This window comes from Sminthopsis crassicaudata, chromosome 2, assembly GCF_048593235.1.
Source record: "Sminthopsis crassicaudata isolate SCR6 chromosome 2, ASM4859323v1, whole genome shotgun sequence".
NCBI lineage: Eukaryota > Metazoa > Chordata > Mammalia > Dasyuromorphia > Dasyuridae > Sminthopsis > Sminthopsis crassicaudata.
In genome coordinates, this window is record NC_133618.1 from 147,705,710 (window position 1) to 147,722,117 (window position 16,408).

A 16,408-nucleotide genomic window follows, 5' to 3' on the forward strand; every position below is an offset into this window, starting at 1 on the left:
GGATGAAAGAAAGCTCTTCCAAGACAGAAAACCAAAGAGAAGAACAAAAATCTGGAGGAGGGAAGCAGTGGCTACAGAGGTCAGCAGACCACTAGACATTCATCTGTAGATCAAATGGGACTGGAAATAATAGCAAGGTATTGTGTTGGGAGAAGGTAAGGAGGGGGGAGGGCACTCATTTTTCTTCTTTCTGTTGTTTTTTATGGGAGTAAAGCTACCTTTCATTTTGAGGTCAGAACTCTTGCAAAGGTAGAATCAGTATGAGCCTTCTGGACTTTTCTCTTCAGGTGAAAGATGTTCCCAGAATTCTGGGTGTTTAGATTTGTACTGTCATAGACATACTGTCTCTAAAATCTCTTAACATGTCCTAAGGAGAAAAAACAAGGTAAAGCACTTCCAATGCACCTGGCTACAGAAGTTACTTTCTCAGTCTTGCAGCCCTGAGGAAAAACAGGGGATCTATCCCCAGAGACTCTGCTCAACCTCCACAGTTGGTCTCTTTCTGCAGTGGGGAGGGGACCCAGGGCAGTCCTGAACCTTCAGGTCCTGAATTTGGGACCAGTATACTCAGCCAAGGAAAGAATTAAATGCAACTGTATGTTACTCCTCCCTGACTCTCTCCCTCAAGCTAAATGAGACCAAGGCAACATGGGCCAGAAGCCAAGAGCTGCTGTTAGCAAGGAGGAAATCCCCGGGATATTGTGTCTTGTGACAAAAGCATCTCATTAATCATCAACCCTGTAATATGATCTCCCATCTCATAAAAAGAGCGCCTCTGCTAAACTCTAAGGAACTTCATCCAGCTGAGCTACAGAACTAGCTTCCTCTGATCCAAGGCTTAGAGAATCCCCGAGTCACCCCTGGTGGGGTGCAGAAATGATGGGCAGTACTTTCAGTCAAGGGACTGGTAAGTAGCCATTTAAAGGTGCCTGCTCACCTATTGTACTTTGAATTAGGTGGGACAGGGATGAAGGCTGGGGACTTGAAGGATGAGACATTCAAACTAGCTCCAAATTTGAAAATCAGGATCAGAGTAAAAGTTACCAGAAGAGGGATTTCAATTCATTATAAAGAGCATTGAATTTGAGAATTTAGGTTTGAATCCTGGCTTTGCCAGCAACTAACTGCATGATCTTTGGTGAATCACTACTCTGAGCCTCAGTTTATTTATCTGTTAATGAGGATAACAATTTTTAGGTGAGGTCCAAACATGAGATAATTTTAATATAATAAATTCAGAACATTAAAGAACCTTACAAACTATGAATGGCTAAATGCATAATTGTATGGGACTGTTTCTATTACACCACTTAGAGATGACCTACAGTGATAGCAAATTTTCCATCAGAAGCTGGATTACCATCATTTCTCAGGAATTCTGTAGAGATAACTTCCAAACAAAACAAAACAAACATACAAAGAAAAAGCATTATGTTGTGACTGGAAAAGCCAATTAGCTCTAGACAAGCTCGGCTGAAGATGACAGGTAGAAACACAGGCAACAGATGCTATTAGTTTTGGGGGGCGAGAGATGGATGCTATTCTTTTTCACCATTATATTGAAAGGCCAAGAAATAGTCTGCTCTAATTATAGCTACCTAAGTAAATTGGTAGGTTTATCTTTTTTATTGCAATAATATGATGACTTCCTTAAAATTTCTGATCAAGCACTAGACTCGTATGATTGGATTCATTCACATCCACATCCCTCTTCACTGTTGCCATTGCCTAGTAAGCAACAATGTTTGGCTTTCCTTCAGAAGGTTGCTATGTTGCCTTGAAAACAATCTTATTTCCAGTAGCTACTAATTATATTTCACTACTTGGGTTACCTCTATGGGTCAAAGTGGAGTGGGAAAAGACTGGCATGGACTGGTAGCTTTTATTTTCTGCCAGGTTGTTCAATATCATGTGTATATGTGTTAAGTGGAATTCCTTTACTTATGGTGTCACCAATTGGAACAGCCTTCCACTGTGCATTGAATGTTTGATTAAAGTGATATTTAATATCTGTTTAAAGCAATATCAGAATCTCAAGATTTGGGATTGTCGTGTTAAGGATGGGGGACGGATACAGTGGTGACAGTGACAATGGTAGCCTAGTGAATAGTGTTCTGGGCTTAAAGTGAGAGGAACCTGGTTCAAAGCTTGTTTCTGACACTTATTAGCTGGGTGACTGTGGACCACTCTTTCTGGGTCTCAGTTAACTCCTCCATAATATAAAAGATTTGATCCAGAAAACCTTTGAGCTCCCTTTTATCTATAGTTTTATGATCTTATGATGTATGAGGGCAGCTAGATGGTACTATAGATGAGTGCTACATCTGGAATTAGGAAGATTCCTCTTCCTGAGTTCAAATCTGGCCTCAGACACTTACGAGCTAGACTAATCATTTAACTGTGAAAACCTCAGTTTCCTCATCATAAAATGAGCTGGAGAAGAAATTGGTAAGCACTTCCAATAACTTTGTTAAGAAAACCCCAAATGGGGTCACAAAGGACTGACCAACTGAACAAGAGCATCAAAGATAGGAAGTGGGTAGGAGGTTGAGTGGCAAAATTGGGGATTATGGGTGAAGATCATATGTAGATTTCTTAGGGACTCAAGGAAAGGATAAAATAAAAGATGAAGAATATTACTATGATGCCTTTGTGAATCTCAATTCCAACTGGCTTCATTAATCAGAGCCTCTCAATATCACCTGGAAAGACCAAATCTCAGTGTCACTGAAGCAGATTTTGGCTAGGTCCTAGAACACCTTGTAAAGCCTGAGTTAGGGAAGTGGTGAGACTTATGAATTCAGTTTTCCCCATTTTTTTCTTTGAGGGACAGATATACCATCACTAGCTTGACTCCCCACCAGCAATTTCTTGTGGGAAATCTCCCAGTTTACCTCTAGGGGGACCTTAAAAAAATAGAGTCCTGTTCTTGTGCCCAATGAAGTCATACTTTTGTCTTGCCACTGGACTTTTATGATTCTGAAAGAGAGGGTGAGGCTGATGACTTTGTGCAACTCTATCTCATTCAAATCCAATTCATGACCAAATCCATTGGTCTTCTTCCAAAATGAAGAATAAACAATAACAGAAAGAGGGAGAGAGGGAGAAAAACAGAGAGACAGACAATCAGAAAGGATGGATGGCTAGATAGATAGATAGATAGATAGATAGATAGACAGACAGACAGACATACAAAATTACCCTAAAGTTATGAACCTGGTTTACTGGATGGATGGCAGAGAGACAGGAAAATTTGGTGGAGGTAGGGATGTGCTGGAGCCAGTTCAAATAAGCTCACAAGAACCAATTGTTAAGTTTTAAGCATGACTATTTCTACCTCAATAATCAACAAAAGTACAAATCATGATTTGAAATTGTTTTGTTGATTGTGTAAACTTAAAATTTAAGTGATGGAGATGGGCCTGCTGTGTTGTACTGTTTATTTCTCTTGGGAACAGGTTGAGTTAGCTGCCAAGGCTCCTTCTGACTGAATTTTTATTCTCTCTGCCCCCTAGACTATAGTCACTGCTTGAATGCTTCAAGGGACAAGAAATTCCTCCAATTCTGGTGCAGTTCATAATTTTGTAAAATATCTCTCAAGAAAGTTCTTTCTTTCTATTACTCTTAAACAAGTCCTGCTTTCTGGAGTAATTTTCTTCCTTTCTGAAAATTACTAAATATCTCTAGCTTTCTCTCAGGTTGAATATTTCTGTATTCTTCCAATTTTTGAAATAAATAATTTTTAGGGACAGCTAGATGGCACAGTGGCTAGAGTACCAGCCCTGAAATCAGGAGGACCTGAGTTCATATTAGGCCTCAAGCACTTGATACTTCCTAGCTGTGTGACCCTGGGCAAGTCACTTAATCCCAATTGCCTCAGAAAAAAAGAAATAAATAATTTTGAAAAAGAAAATTATGGAGAAAATATTAATAATGTACATTAAACTTAAAAGCAGATTATGAGTACTTTTTTCCCTTGGATAGATGTTTCTTAAACATTTATCAGCATACTTCTAATGGAGGGCAGGTTTGTAAGGGGGTTTTTTTGGATATGCTAAATTTAAGATTTTTTGGAGACATCCAGGTGGAGATTTCTAGCAGTCAATTGCTAATACGGGACTAAAATTCAGGAGAGAGATCATTGTTATTTAATTGAGTACAACTCTTCATGATCCCATTGGGGTTTTCTTGGCAAAGATTACAGAGTGGTTTGCCATTTCCTTCTCCAATTCATTCATTCAGATGAAGAAACGGAGGCAAAAGGAGTTAAGTGACTTGACCATAGTCACACAGCTGGTAAATATTTGAAGTCAGATCAGAACTCACAAAGATGAGTCTTCCTGAATCTAGGCCCAGCAACTCTATCCACTGCAACAGCTAGCTGCCCTCTTACAAGGGGAAACAAAGGAACTTATGTCCTAACATAGTAGCACCACAAATAAAAGGGAGCTGAAAAGGAGTAGAGTGGCGAACAGGTGTGACGAGAAGGACTTATAGAGAAAGTCTGAAAAGCATAGAGCACAATGAAGCTTTGGCTGGCCTAAGCTCTTTCCTTAAAATAGAGGTTCTGGGAGGAGCCTATCCATCAGAGGAAGGGCCTGGGGACAGAGTGGACTTCCAATGTGAGAAGGCTGAAAGAGGAGTGAAGTTGCAGAGTGAGAACTTTGCTGTGATGCATTGGCTTCCCACTCTCTAGTTTGCCTTTTTTCTCCCGTTGAAGGTCTTGAATTAGCTCCCTTCCTCACTTACTTAGTCATCTCAGCAGCAGAATTGTAGCTTGGATCTCTGACCAAGTGAGAGTTGGTAAATATCCAACAAATGTCTTGACCCCTAAGGTCTCGCTTTCTGACCCAGCCTCCTCCCCACCACGTGACACCTTCTTGATCACTAATTGGGGTCAGTGAGTTTGGTCATTCTCTTCTATCCTCAGTTTAGAACATTGATCCAAGTTTCAGTCAACCTCAGTGAGTCAGCATCCTGGAACGAATTCTTCTCTTCAGTCAAAGCTTTTATCCTCAGGCTGGAGGAGAGGACAGAATTCCCCCTCACCTGATCCCTTTCCCTAGGGAATCTTGCTTAGTTATATGGCTTGGCAAGGGCAGGGGGTTGTCATATCTACTCCATTAAACCTTGCCAGGACAAATATCCAGAAATCCCCACTGTGGAAGCCTAGTTGCCACCCTTTGTCTCCAGGATTTGAGGTTCTTGAACTTAAATTTCTTCAAAATGAAGGAAAAAATTAGCTCCAGAGGCAGGAGAATATGAGTTCAAATCCCTTCTCAAACACTAGTTATGTGATTCTGGATTAGTGACAACCTCACTTACCTATTAAAAAAAAAAAACAAAATAAAGGAAGAAATAGTTGTAGCTTTTCCCAGTGGGAATCCTTTCTAACAGATCGGAATTGTTTGTGTTCGTCTTCTCACCACCATTACTCTCTTGATATTCCTTGAAGGCTGAAACTATGTCTTATTAATCTTTCCTCCTTTTTCCAGTGCCTCCACAGTGCTCTGCCCATAAAAGGTTCTTAATAAATATTTGTTGAGTTGAATTAGCTGCCAGGTCATAAGACCTGGATGGTTCTGCTACTTTCTGACTATGACCTTCCACAAATCATTTTCACTCTTCAATCTTCAGTCCCCTCATCTTTAAATAAAGAGATTGGCTCTTTCATTTCTAAATTCCCAGTTGCTTCAAAATAACACCTTAAGAGTTTTGCCTAATGGTTAGTGTACTAAATTTGGAATCAGGAGATTAGAATTCAAAGCCTGCCCCAAATACTTTTTGTGATCCTGTGGCCAAATCCCTTACTTTCTCAATACTTCAGTTTCCTTATCTGTAAAGTCAGAGAGAAAGAATTATATTTGTACTACCTATCTCATAAGGTTGCCTCGAAGTAGATATCTGCTTTATAGAAGTGTGAGTAATAATATAAATGATACTAAACATAATAGTTTACAAATTCAGAGGACATCACAACTTTCAAAATACTTCCTCGCATATTAGGTCACAATATCCCTATGATATATATAAAGCAAGAATGTAATTTTCCTCATTTTATGGTTGAGGAAATTATGATCCAGAGAAATTGTGATTTATTTCCAGACAAACCAGCTAATAAGTAGGAGGACTGGGACTAGAACTCAGGCAATCTGTTTTACCATCCCACCAATATGTTTTCATTGTACTATATTACTTCTAAAAGTAGGACTCAAGATTTAGAGAGAATGAAAAGGAGAGAGTGAGAGAATGGATGGAAATAATTTTGCACCCTCAGGGAATAGGCCAGTCCTGCAGATAACAGTTTTCTTTGACTGAAAGAAGGGAAGAATTGTAGCCATGTATGTGGGCATAGGGCCATCAGTCCATGATCACATGGGAGGCAAAGTCCTATCCAAGTTTATTCACTCAATTTCATAGTAAAGACAGAGCTTTCAGTTTCGATGGCAAATGTTAAAATAAATTTCCTCTTTCCCCTTAATCCCTTTCCCTTGAAGGTATCCAGCCTCTGTTTTTGAGGCATTCTGACTACAGATGGTCTTGACTGATAACTGCCTGGGAAATAGTTTTCTTGTGGTAGAGTTGGGGAAGGGGAAGGGACCTTGGCTCTGGACTTTAACAGATGCAGACCTTAAATAAAGCACTAGAAAACAATAAAGCCAAAAGGGCTTCCTTTGAGGTACTACTTAGAAAGGACACCACAAGATAGGACTTTCCTGCTTCTCACATGACTCCCTTTGGGAACTGACTCATGGTTCCATAATCCTTTGTAGCCTCAATCCAAGCCTGAAGAATATCCATGCCTCAGATTCTGCCAGACTGGGCAGATCTCTGGATGGAGTATCCTTACCCATCTGGGTCCCACTTCTCTATACTACACTCACCATCACCCTCTTTTCCCCTGGTTTGGAGCTCTGAAGTTGAAAAAGAGCAGTTGATTAGAAATGATTTGGCACAGGTCCTGTAGGATCTGATCTGTATGAGGACTTTCTTCTCCTGCTGTCTTGGAGGTGTCATTTTCATAAATTGAGGAAAAATGTTAGGAAGTGAGGAATGAGATCATTTAGAATTGTTTGGGCCTGAACATTCATTTTGCAAAAAGAATTATAGAAACATTGAATGCTGGAACTGGTAGATATAGATGTTAGGGCAGCATAGTATTAGAGAGCACAAAAATTTCATATATGTCCAGGAAAAGAAAATGAAGGGAATAGAAATTTGGATGCTACCCAGAGACTGGATGTGGATTGCAATATAGTATTTTCACCTTTTGTTGTTGTTTGCTCACTTTTTTATCTTTCTCATTTTTAAATCTAATTTTTCTTGTGCAGTGTGATATATGTGGAAATATGTATAGAATAATTATACATGTTTAACATATATTGGGTTACTTGCCATCTAGGGGAGGGGGTGAAGGGGAGGGAAGCAGAAAAAAAAATTGGAACACAAGGTTTTGCAAGAGTGAATATTGAAAACTATCTTTGCATATATTTTGAAAATAAAAAGATATTATTAAAATAAATTTTTGAAAAGAAAATTAAAAAACATATTATTATGATTCCCATGGGGGAAAAAAAAGTCAGTAAACCAGGTAATCCTTTTACCAATCTAGATTTCTCCAGATGGCAAGTTCTAAAGTTAAGAGGTTTTTTGGAGTTGAATTTTGATAATTCAAGTTTGTAGAATTTTGACTTCTAGGCAGCTATGGAGATAGCAACCAGTTAGCTTCTTTCTCTCCCTTTATCCCAAGAGCAAATCCATCATCATTCCCATCCTTCCTCCTTTCCTGGGAAAAAATAAGCCTCATTGATCCTCTGCGAGCAAAAAAGGAAGTAACATTCATAGGTCTCTCCCCAAAACTTATAGCTTGGGCTAGATGAGCTCCAAGATCCCTTCTAACCCTGAGATTCCATCTCCTAAATCCTAAGAGTAACTAATTGAATATGTCTTAATTGCTTATGTTATTCTCACCTCCTGAATTACAAAGAGGACACATTTTGTGCTGTTGGATTATTGCTGGCCTTAGAAGTGGTTTCCCCAGCACCAAAATTACTAGTTACGCCTCTGATTTAGAAATCTTCTTGTCTAAATGCCTCATTGTGCAGAGAGAACACCCAAGCCCAGGGAGGTGGAACTGGGCCAAGGTCACCCAGCTACTTAGTTGGTAGCTCAGCAAGGATAAGAAGATAGGCTTTCCAACTCTCAGCCCTTTGGTCTTTCAACTGCACACAGTCTTTACAGGAAATAGTTCTGATTCTCCAAAGCATATCTCATCCCCTATTCCACTACTCCCACTCATTCATTTACCAGAAATTTATTGAGCAACATGCCAGGTGAGGATGCGATCTTACAAAATCCTGGAGCTTACAAATAGTCCTTGGTGAAAGTAGAGTCTGGGCAGTCATCCTTCTGCAAAGACTTGATTTTAACATTTGGAAGATGATTAAAAACTATCTTGGGCCCTTTAGAAAATTTGGGGAAACTGACTCTCTATGGAAGTAAAGGCTTGTTTCTTATTTTTTGGTTCTGACACTAGTCATGTGAATTTTTTTTTCAGAATACCCTGAGCAGAAGAGATCCCACAAGCCCCTCAGTTTCCATTCCAAGGCCAAGGGCAACCATATCCTATTGAATGACTGCTACTCCAGGGCAGAAAGGATCTCTACCTTTCACAGCGGCATTGTCTTTACCAATCGACCAGTCCAGCCTTATGAAATAGTAACTCTCAGGATCCTGAAAAAGGAGGATAAATGGAATGGTGGACTCCGAGTAGGGTTCAGTTGCCTGAATCCCTCAAATCTCAATCCTTGTAGCCTGCCTCCTTTCATGTGTCCTGATCTAATAGCCCAATCTCCCACCTGGGCAGCTGTCCTGCCTGATCAGCTCATTAAGATTGGAGACATCATCCACTTTTGGGTGAACAACTCAGGAAAAGTCTTCTTGAGGACCAATGAAGTCAAAAAGTTTCTGTTATTCGATGGAGTGACTGTGAACTCTCCTCTTTGGGCTGTAATGGATGTCTATGGAACTACAAAAGCCATTGAGCTACTCAGTGAGTGGATCATTCTTGAATAGTGGTGAGGATGGAGCATAAAGGGAAGGGAGCGAGTTCTTGTTGGATTGGGTTATTAGCTCACTAACCCAGGACAGTGACAAATGGCACAGAAGATAAATGCTGGACTTAAAAATACTGAGTTCAAATCCTACATCAGACATTAGCAAACTGCACAGGATAAATAGCAAATAATTAACAGGGGAAGGCACTGGAGTTAAGAGAGGTTGGGGAGAGCTTGCTATAGGAGTTGGGATTTTAGTTGGGACTGAAAGGAAGTCAGGTAGCAGGGAAGGGAGAACATTCCAGATCAGGAGATGCTATATCAAATAATGTAGCATCTTTAAAGCACAGTGCAAATCTTAAGGTACTAGTAAATGGTAGTAATTATTATTATAATTCTGTCCTTTCCCTGTCCCCAGCTAGCAGGAATAAGGCTCTGTAAAGGTTCTGAGGAAAGCCCAGAGAAGACTGAGCTCTAATAACATCCCTTCTGGTTCCTTTTCTAGTTCAATGATCTATTGGGTGGGAAGATTTCTCTATGTCTCTGAGGACTTTCTAAGTGAGAGGAAGAATTTTTAAGACTGAATGCAAGACATGTATATAATATATATCGGATATATGGTATAACCTATATCAGATTACTTTCATCTCAAGAAAGTAGGAGGTGGGGAATGTAGAACTCTATTTTTAGAAAAATGTTAATAATTGTTTTAACATGCAATTGGGGTAGAGGAGATAAAATATAATTTAAAAAAATACTGAGTGTAGGGATTAAGGAAGGGGTAAACTAGGATAACATGAAATCTGGAGATTTATTCTGTTTCCTATGTATTGAGGCTTCTGTTGCTTAGTGCCAGGAGCCAAATATCTCATCTCTTATAAAAGGATTGGATGAGACTCCTTTCTTCCCACCCGCCCACCCCAGGGCAGAAGGTGGGAAGAGATTGCAAAACTAGATGATTGTTTTATTTGCCTTTAGCTGTCACCTCCTAACCTTGTTTTTTTTTTGTTTTTTTTTTTTCCTTAGCTCCTGTTAAGAAACCTTTCAGTCCCAGACTTCTGACACTGGTGTTCAGAAAGGAACCTTATGGTAAATATTTCTCTACAATTAAGAGGATTTCTCACTCCCATTTTGTGGATGGAGTAAATGGGAACAGGTCATAAACAAAAATGGGGGAGAGCAGGGACAGGGGGAGGATTTGCAGGAGGATTTGCAGCCATGAGTAAGGGATGATGGGCTAAAGGCTTAGGAGTTGAAACTCAGGGGGTCTATCCCCATATTGCTCCTGGTATGATTTTGAGAAGGTCACTTACCCCTTGTTCTTATAAAAATATCCTTATCACAAAGATCAGCACGTGCCTACTACTACCCAGGTCAACATATATTTGGATGTGATGGGGTAGGAGGGTACAGAAACATTGAACCCTAAATACATTGGGGGGACTCTTCCCCATATGGGCCACCAAATATTTGGATACTGTAGCTGAACCTCCAAATATATTGGGGTTTGGGTCAATGTCACAAAATGTCTCAAAAGAATTTGTAGGCTTGCACCAGTTCCAAATCAAGAGGCAAAGATTTTATTACTACTCCATTGATTAGCAGGCTAAATTCCAAAAAGAGTTATCAGTTTAACAAGGGGGGGAAAAGTAGGTTAAGTTCCCTAGCAGAGCTTTCCATTAGCAAGGGGGAAGATGATATTAAGGCAGTTTAAGTTCCTAATGAACTAGTCATATGACATTTAGTAAATGGGCTAGTTCTTTAAAAGAGTTAATGGGGGATTACCCCATTTACTGGCATGCTAAATTCTCAAAAAGGAGCTAGATATTATTGTTGAAGTGTGAGAAATGTACCTTAACAGCAATGTCAAGATCTGTAGGGGAGGTTTTTGGTAAAGAAATGGGTTTATTATACTGAGAAGCCACTCAATGGGCCAGTTCCTGATAGGAATTAGCAAAGGTTTAGGTACACAGGCTTGATTATATTTAGGTTTCTATGGTCCGGGAATAGGGAGTGATCTTTAGATGAATTGAGGGACTAATCAATAATAGATGGTAATTATGCCCCAGGCCAAGATCTCCAAATGCATTGTGGGTGGGGATTATTGTGGGAGTTTCCCCTGGGAATCAAATAAGAGGGTGGGAATGCTCCTAAAGGTCGGGAGGGATTGAGATTTAGGGTTTTTCCAACCCAAGTCCACCCCCCCAAAGATCAGGGGGACCCAGTTCCCATTGCAGCATCACTGTGATGTTTAGTAAACAAGCTAACCCTAAAGGGAATTAGAAAAGAGGTGGGATCTCAGCAAGTTCTTTTGTAGGAGAAAAATAACTTCAGTTGCCATAATTTGACCTTCTGACTGAATACAGCAACTGTGGAGTCATGATAATTTTTGTCAATATAAGGAATTGAATAAGGATCAACTATAATAAAAGCCCACTTAATAATAAAAGGGCCATTTAAGAACAAAATAATCTTGTCAATGCTCCTGCTAGCTTGGCTTCCATATTGGTTTTTTGTTTTTGTTTTTATAATAGCTTTTTATTTTTCAAAATACATGCAAAAATAGTTTTCAACAGTCACCCTTGCAAAACCTTGTGTTCCAATTTTTTCTCCCTCTCTTCCCACTTCTCCCCTTTCCCAGACAGCAAGTAATCCAATATAGGTTAAACATGTACAATTCTTCTAAACATATTTCCACATTTATCATGCTTTGGCTTCCATATTGTTGACAGTAATTCAGGCCTTCTCCTGTTAATATCCCTTCTTAAGGTCCATCCTACCAAAGACCAAGGACCTGAAGCACCCCATCAGATAGACACTGTGTAGGGCTAGTTTATTCTTCAATATTGTATATCTGGGATTGCTGGGATAATGATACTTGATCACCTTTAGGAAATTTCAAGGCTTTTCCTAATCCCAGGGTTTTCAATACAATTATCAGTGAGATCTAAAACACCAGGACCTGCTGTCAGCAGCAGAGAGCTTGGGTGGAGGAAAGTACATATCAACATTCTACCAAAGAAGAACCATAAAGAAGGAGTGAAGGACATCAGAAATTTGTATGGCAGGGAGAGAAAATGGGATGATTCTGTGGAAAGAGCAAGAGATGTGAGGCAGATTATCAGAGTGTAATGCTGGAGAAACTGAGGCAAGATAGAGATTAGAGGGTTTTTACTATTTTATTTGAGTTTCTGAGAGGGAGAATCTGGAGGCAGAGCAGAATCCATTCTGCCTTCAGGGCTGAATTGGACTTTCTTCTCAAAGAATCCAGCAGCCAATGTGAGATTCCAATGATTTTTATATATGGTTCTAAGATCAGGGGAGACAAAGGCAAGGGGTGGAGACCGAGCATTGGTAGATGGTGGGAATTTCCAGGCAGGGACCATCAATTTGGTTTTGACAGATTGGGGATAGGACCATAAATTCTGATAAACTGGGAGTGAAGGGGCTAGTCAGTAGAGACTCTCTAATTCCAGAACTTCGAGAGAGGGGGTTTCTGAGATAGGAAATCTGGAGTTTTATCTTTTGGAATGTCAGATCTCCACAGCCCTAATGAACAGGAAATGGAGGGGGGTTACAACCAGGGGGATTGAGGCAGAACAATTTAGGGAAACTGAGGCAGAACAATAAAAGGAAACTGTGGCACAAGAGGACTCCACTGGTAATCACCCTATCTACTAGTTGTAGATCAAGCTTGGAAGTCTCTCCTTTTTTGTCTCCTTTCAGTTTTTCTGACTTCTTTCAAGTTGCAGCTTAAGAGAGCTTTCCCAATCCCCTTGAATATTGGCAACTTCACTCGGAGATTATTTTTCATCAGAACTCTCTCTCTCCTCTGTGTGTCTGTCTGTCTGTTTCTCTCTCTCTTTCTCTGTCTCTGTCTCTCTCCCCATCTCTCTCTGTCTCTCTGTGTGTCTCTGTCTCTCTCTCTCTCTTTCTGTCTGTCTCTCTCTCTCTCTGTCTGTCTCCCTCTCTCTCTCCTCTTTCTCTGTCTCTCTCTTTCCTTCTCTGTCCCTATGTCTGCCTATCTCTCTTTGTTTCTCTTTCTCTTCCTCTGTCTCTCTATAGAGACAGGAAGATAGAGAGATGCATACATACATACATGCATACATATATAAGACAAGAAAATAGATATACAGACATGCAGAAAGAGAGAACGAGACAGACAGGAAGATAGATAGATATAGATAGATACACAGACACACAGATAGGAAGATAGATAGATGGATAGATACACAGATAAATAGATAGATGAATAATGTATGCTGTTTGTTTATAGTGTCTCCCATTAGAACTGAAGCTCCTTGAAGGCAGGGCCTGGTTTTGTCTTTCTTTGTACCCCCAGAGCTTAGCACAGTGGCTGGCACATGGCCTGATAAATGCTTGTTAACTGACTGGCACAAAGCAATGACTTGGCCCTTCTCTCTAGCCTCCCTTTTGCTTTCCAGTCTCCTGGGACTCTGTAGTGTGAGCGCTGTGTCCTTGTAACTAGGGAAGAGTAACAGAAGCTAGAGTGTAGTAGAGTAAAAGGGAGATTGAACAGCAACCTCTCAGAGGTTCCTCCCAGGACAGGCAGATCTCTGAGGGAGGAGGCTCCTATTTCCCCCAGGCTGCTTTCCTTCACCCAAGCTTTCTTGTCTTTCCAGAGTTCTGTTTCTGCCTTCCAGCTAGAGATGAAGACGAGTGTTCTGTCTGTCTGCACCATCGCAAGAACACCCGGCTCCTTCCTTGTGGCCACGCCATTCTCTGCTATTGCTGTGCCAATAGGATCTTCAGAGACACGGCCAAGTGCCCCATGTGCCGCTCTGAGATCGAGCTGTTCTACCTGCAGAACAAACCCACTCCAGCAGAGGCTCAGCATTTCTCCAAGAACTCTGCGGTCCTAAGGAGCACCAAGATCAGCTAACCTCAGACATTTGCTCTCATCACCCTCTCTGGTGCATGCTGAATAAAGAGACTGTGGGTGATTTCTTTGCCGTTACCCACCCTGGCTCCTCCTCTTTCATACCTTGGAAAGCAAAGACAAAGTGTAAGAAGCCAGAACTGAAATCCCGGCTCTATCACTAAGTCGGTGTGTGATCCTGGGCAAGTCACTTGATGTCTCCAAGCCTCAATTTTCTCATCTGTAAAATGGAGATGCTATCTACCTCATACATTTGTCCTACGGGATGCATAAAATAATGTACATAAAATATTTTGTAACCATAAAGAACTATATATTCAGAAACTTTTGTAACTGTTATATTTTATTTAGAAACATATAGGAGTGATAGGAGGTGAATGTCTATTGGTTGAAGGACAATAGTAAATGAGAAGCGTCAACCCTCTTGTATTCCTCTCTCCTTTGTAGCACTTTCCCCCTCCTCACACACATAATGATTAGTTAAGTAAGAAGCTCAGATATGGGCTAGAGATGAAAAGATCTCTAAGATGGAAGGGACCTTGAGGCATTTAGTTCAACCCCCTACCTGAATGTGTTAGGGAACCACTTGTCTTAGCCCCCATTTAGAGACTTCCACTGCTAGGGCACTTAACGTAGCCCCCTAGCAGCCCTTTTCACTCTCATAGCTCTTAATTGTTAGGAGAAGTAGGGTTCCTCCTCCCTGAGAATTTATAAATAAATAAATAAGAGCAGCCCCTCCACACAGTTGAAGTTGGTAGGTACTTGGGGGTATCCTTTTGGGAGTCTATCATCCTTGAGCAGTTATAATTCCAAAGTATCAGATGAGGTCAGCAATTGCCCTGGGAAATAGGAAACCTAGGCTCTCTGAAACATTTATAAACTTGAACATTTGTGCCCAGGATGTTCAGTCGGTTGCTCGACACCATTATATACAGGAAATAGGAACCTTACTGATCAACTGTCTAATTTTATAGGCCCTTGGATGAAAGTTGGGGAGTCCAAAAATTAGAATTACCCCAATCTTCTTATTTCACAGAAGAAGGAACTGAGGTTCAGACATGTGACTTACCCATTTCTATGTCTGACACTTTCTAGATTAAGAAGTCATTGATCATTGCTGAGACTCAGTTTCCTCACATAAAAAATAGTGAATAAAAATATTAATGCCTATGATACCAGCTCCCAGTATTGTTCTGTGATTCAAATAAGATCCTGTCAGTAAACGGTTTTGTAAACCTTTTCTAACCTATAGCCAACTATACTTATTGTCCTACTCATTTGTGACAGAGTTGAAACAAATCCAAATTCAAGCCAAATGTTGTTTCCAGTGTCCTGAAGATAACTTAATTTCAGTTCTAACCAGTGGTATGCTGGTAAATGTTTAACAACTGGATGGCTGGGAAAAAAAATGTAGGAGACAGGTTTAATCTTCATTATTAATATTTTTAATATTTTCTCTATCATTTTCTTAAGTGTAGACAATAAAACAATTAATCAAGTCCTGATTTGTAGCCTCAGGATAAATGCTCACACTGAAAATTTAATATTCAGCTCTCCTGAGCAAAATTGAGGTAAGCATATCAGCATTCTGGGGAGATTAGCTCCTTGATACTCTGGACTTGTTCCCAGGTTCTGAATCAATATTCTGCTTCTCTTCCAATTCTCAAGCTATCCCATACTACCTCTCACCAGTTCTGGGCTTAGACTCCCTTCTTTATTGTCTAAGACCCTAAAAAAATATTTTCAACTGAGCAATTAAGGGATCAAAGAAAACCTTGACTGTTTTATTCCCTAACCTAGGGGTTAGGGCTCTCACTCTTCTTCAGCATTCCTCTCCACTGATGATTGAATTGGTCCAGAAGTCATTGGTAGGACACTACCTACCATCCTGAAATTCCCAAAAACCTTGGAACCCACCCTGGGAATTCTGGGAAACAAAGGTTTTCCAAGCTCCCAGGAGGGAGCTAAGATACCCCTGAAAATCACAGTCTGGTTCAGGGGGTCATTAGCATGGAAAGTCACATTCACCATCTGTTGCCTTCTCTCTATCATATCCGTGTAAATAATGTTCATTGTTATATGACAGCTTGGTAATAGATATTTTTCTAAACTTTAGCTAACACTGGGACCTACTTCTTTCTTCTCTAGCCTTCTGCCATTTCCCTTGCTTGATATTGGGTTTGCAGTTTGACACAGATTTTCCATACCTAAATACAAAGCACTTTATTCTGATGAATGTGATGAGGAAAATAGTCTCAAAAAGACAATAAAGCAGGGGCTACATGGCTGCTCACTCCATCTCTACCTTCAGTCACAGCACCCAAAGGCTTAGGAGAAGGGAGCTACTACTGGACTAGTGTTCTAGTCCCAAAGGTCACCTCTTGTTCTTTAAAGCATCAATGCCACTCTCTCTGTGAACCTGACCTCTGGGACAATGGAGTGTCAAGAAGCC

At 40.4% G+C, this 16,408-nt stretch overlaps 1 protein-coding gene across 1 annotated transcript; it reads left to right on the top strand.

The window, feature by feature from the left end:
• Positions 1-749: 749 nt before the first annotated feature.
• Positions 750-14,375, top strand: NEURL3 (neuralized E3 ubiquitin protein ligase 3). The gene is made up of 4 exons (XM_074287595.1): positions 750-907; positions 8,558-9,052; positions 10,083-10,145; positions 13,700-14,375. The coding sequence occupies exons 1-4, from the start codon at positions 877-879 to the stop codon at positions 13,957-13,959; spliced, it is 849 nt and encodes a 282-aa protein (XP_074143696.1). The 5' UTR covers positions 750-876; the 3' UTR covers positions 13,960-14,375.
• The last annotated feature ends 2,033 nt before the right edge of the window (positions 14,376-16,408 follow it).

Coding starts and splice junctions, on each gene's coding strand:
- NEURL3 (XM_074287595.1), top strand. CDS start 877: ATGATGGGCAGTACTTTCAGTCAAGGGACTG. Junction 9,053..10,082: donor AAAAGCCATTGAGCTACTCA/GTGAGTGGATCA, acceptor TTTTTTCCTTAG/CTCCTGTTAAGAAACCTTTC. Junction 10,146..13,699: donor GTTCAGAAAGGAACCTTATG/GTAAATATTTCT, acceptor TTGTCTTTCCAG/AGTTCTGTTTCTGCCTTCCA.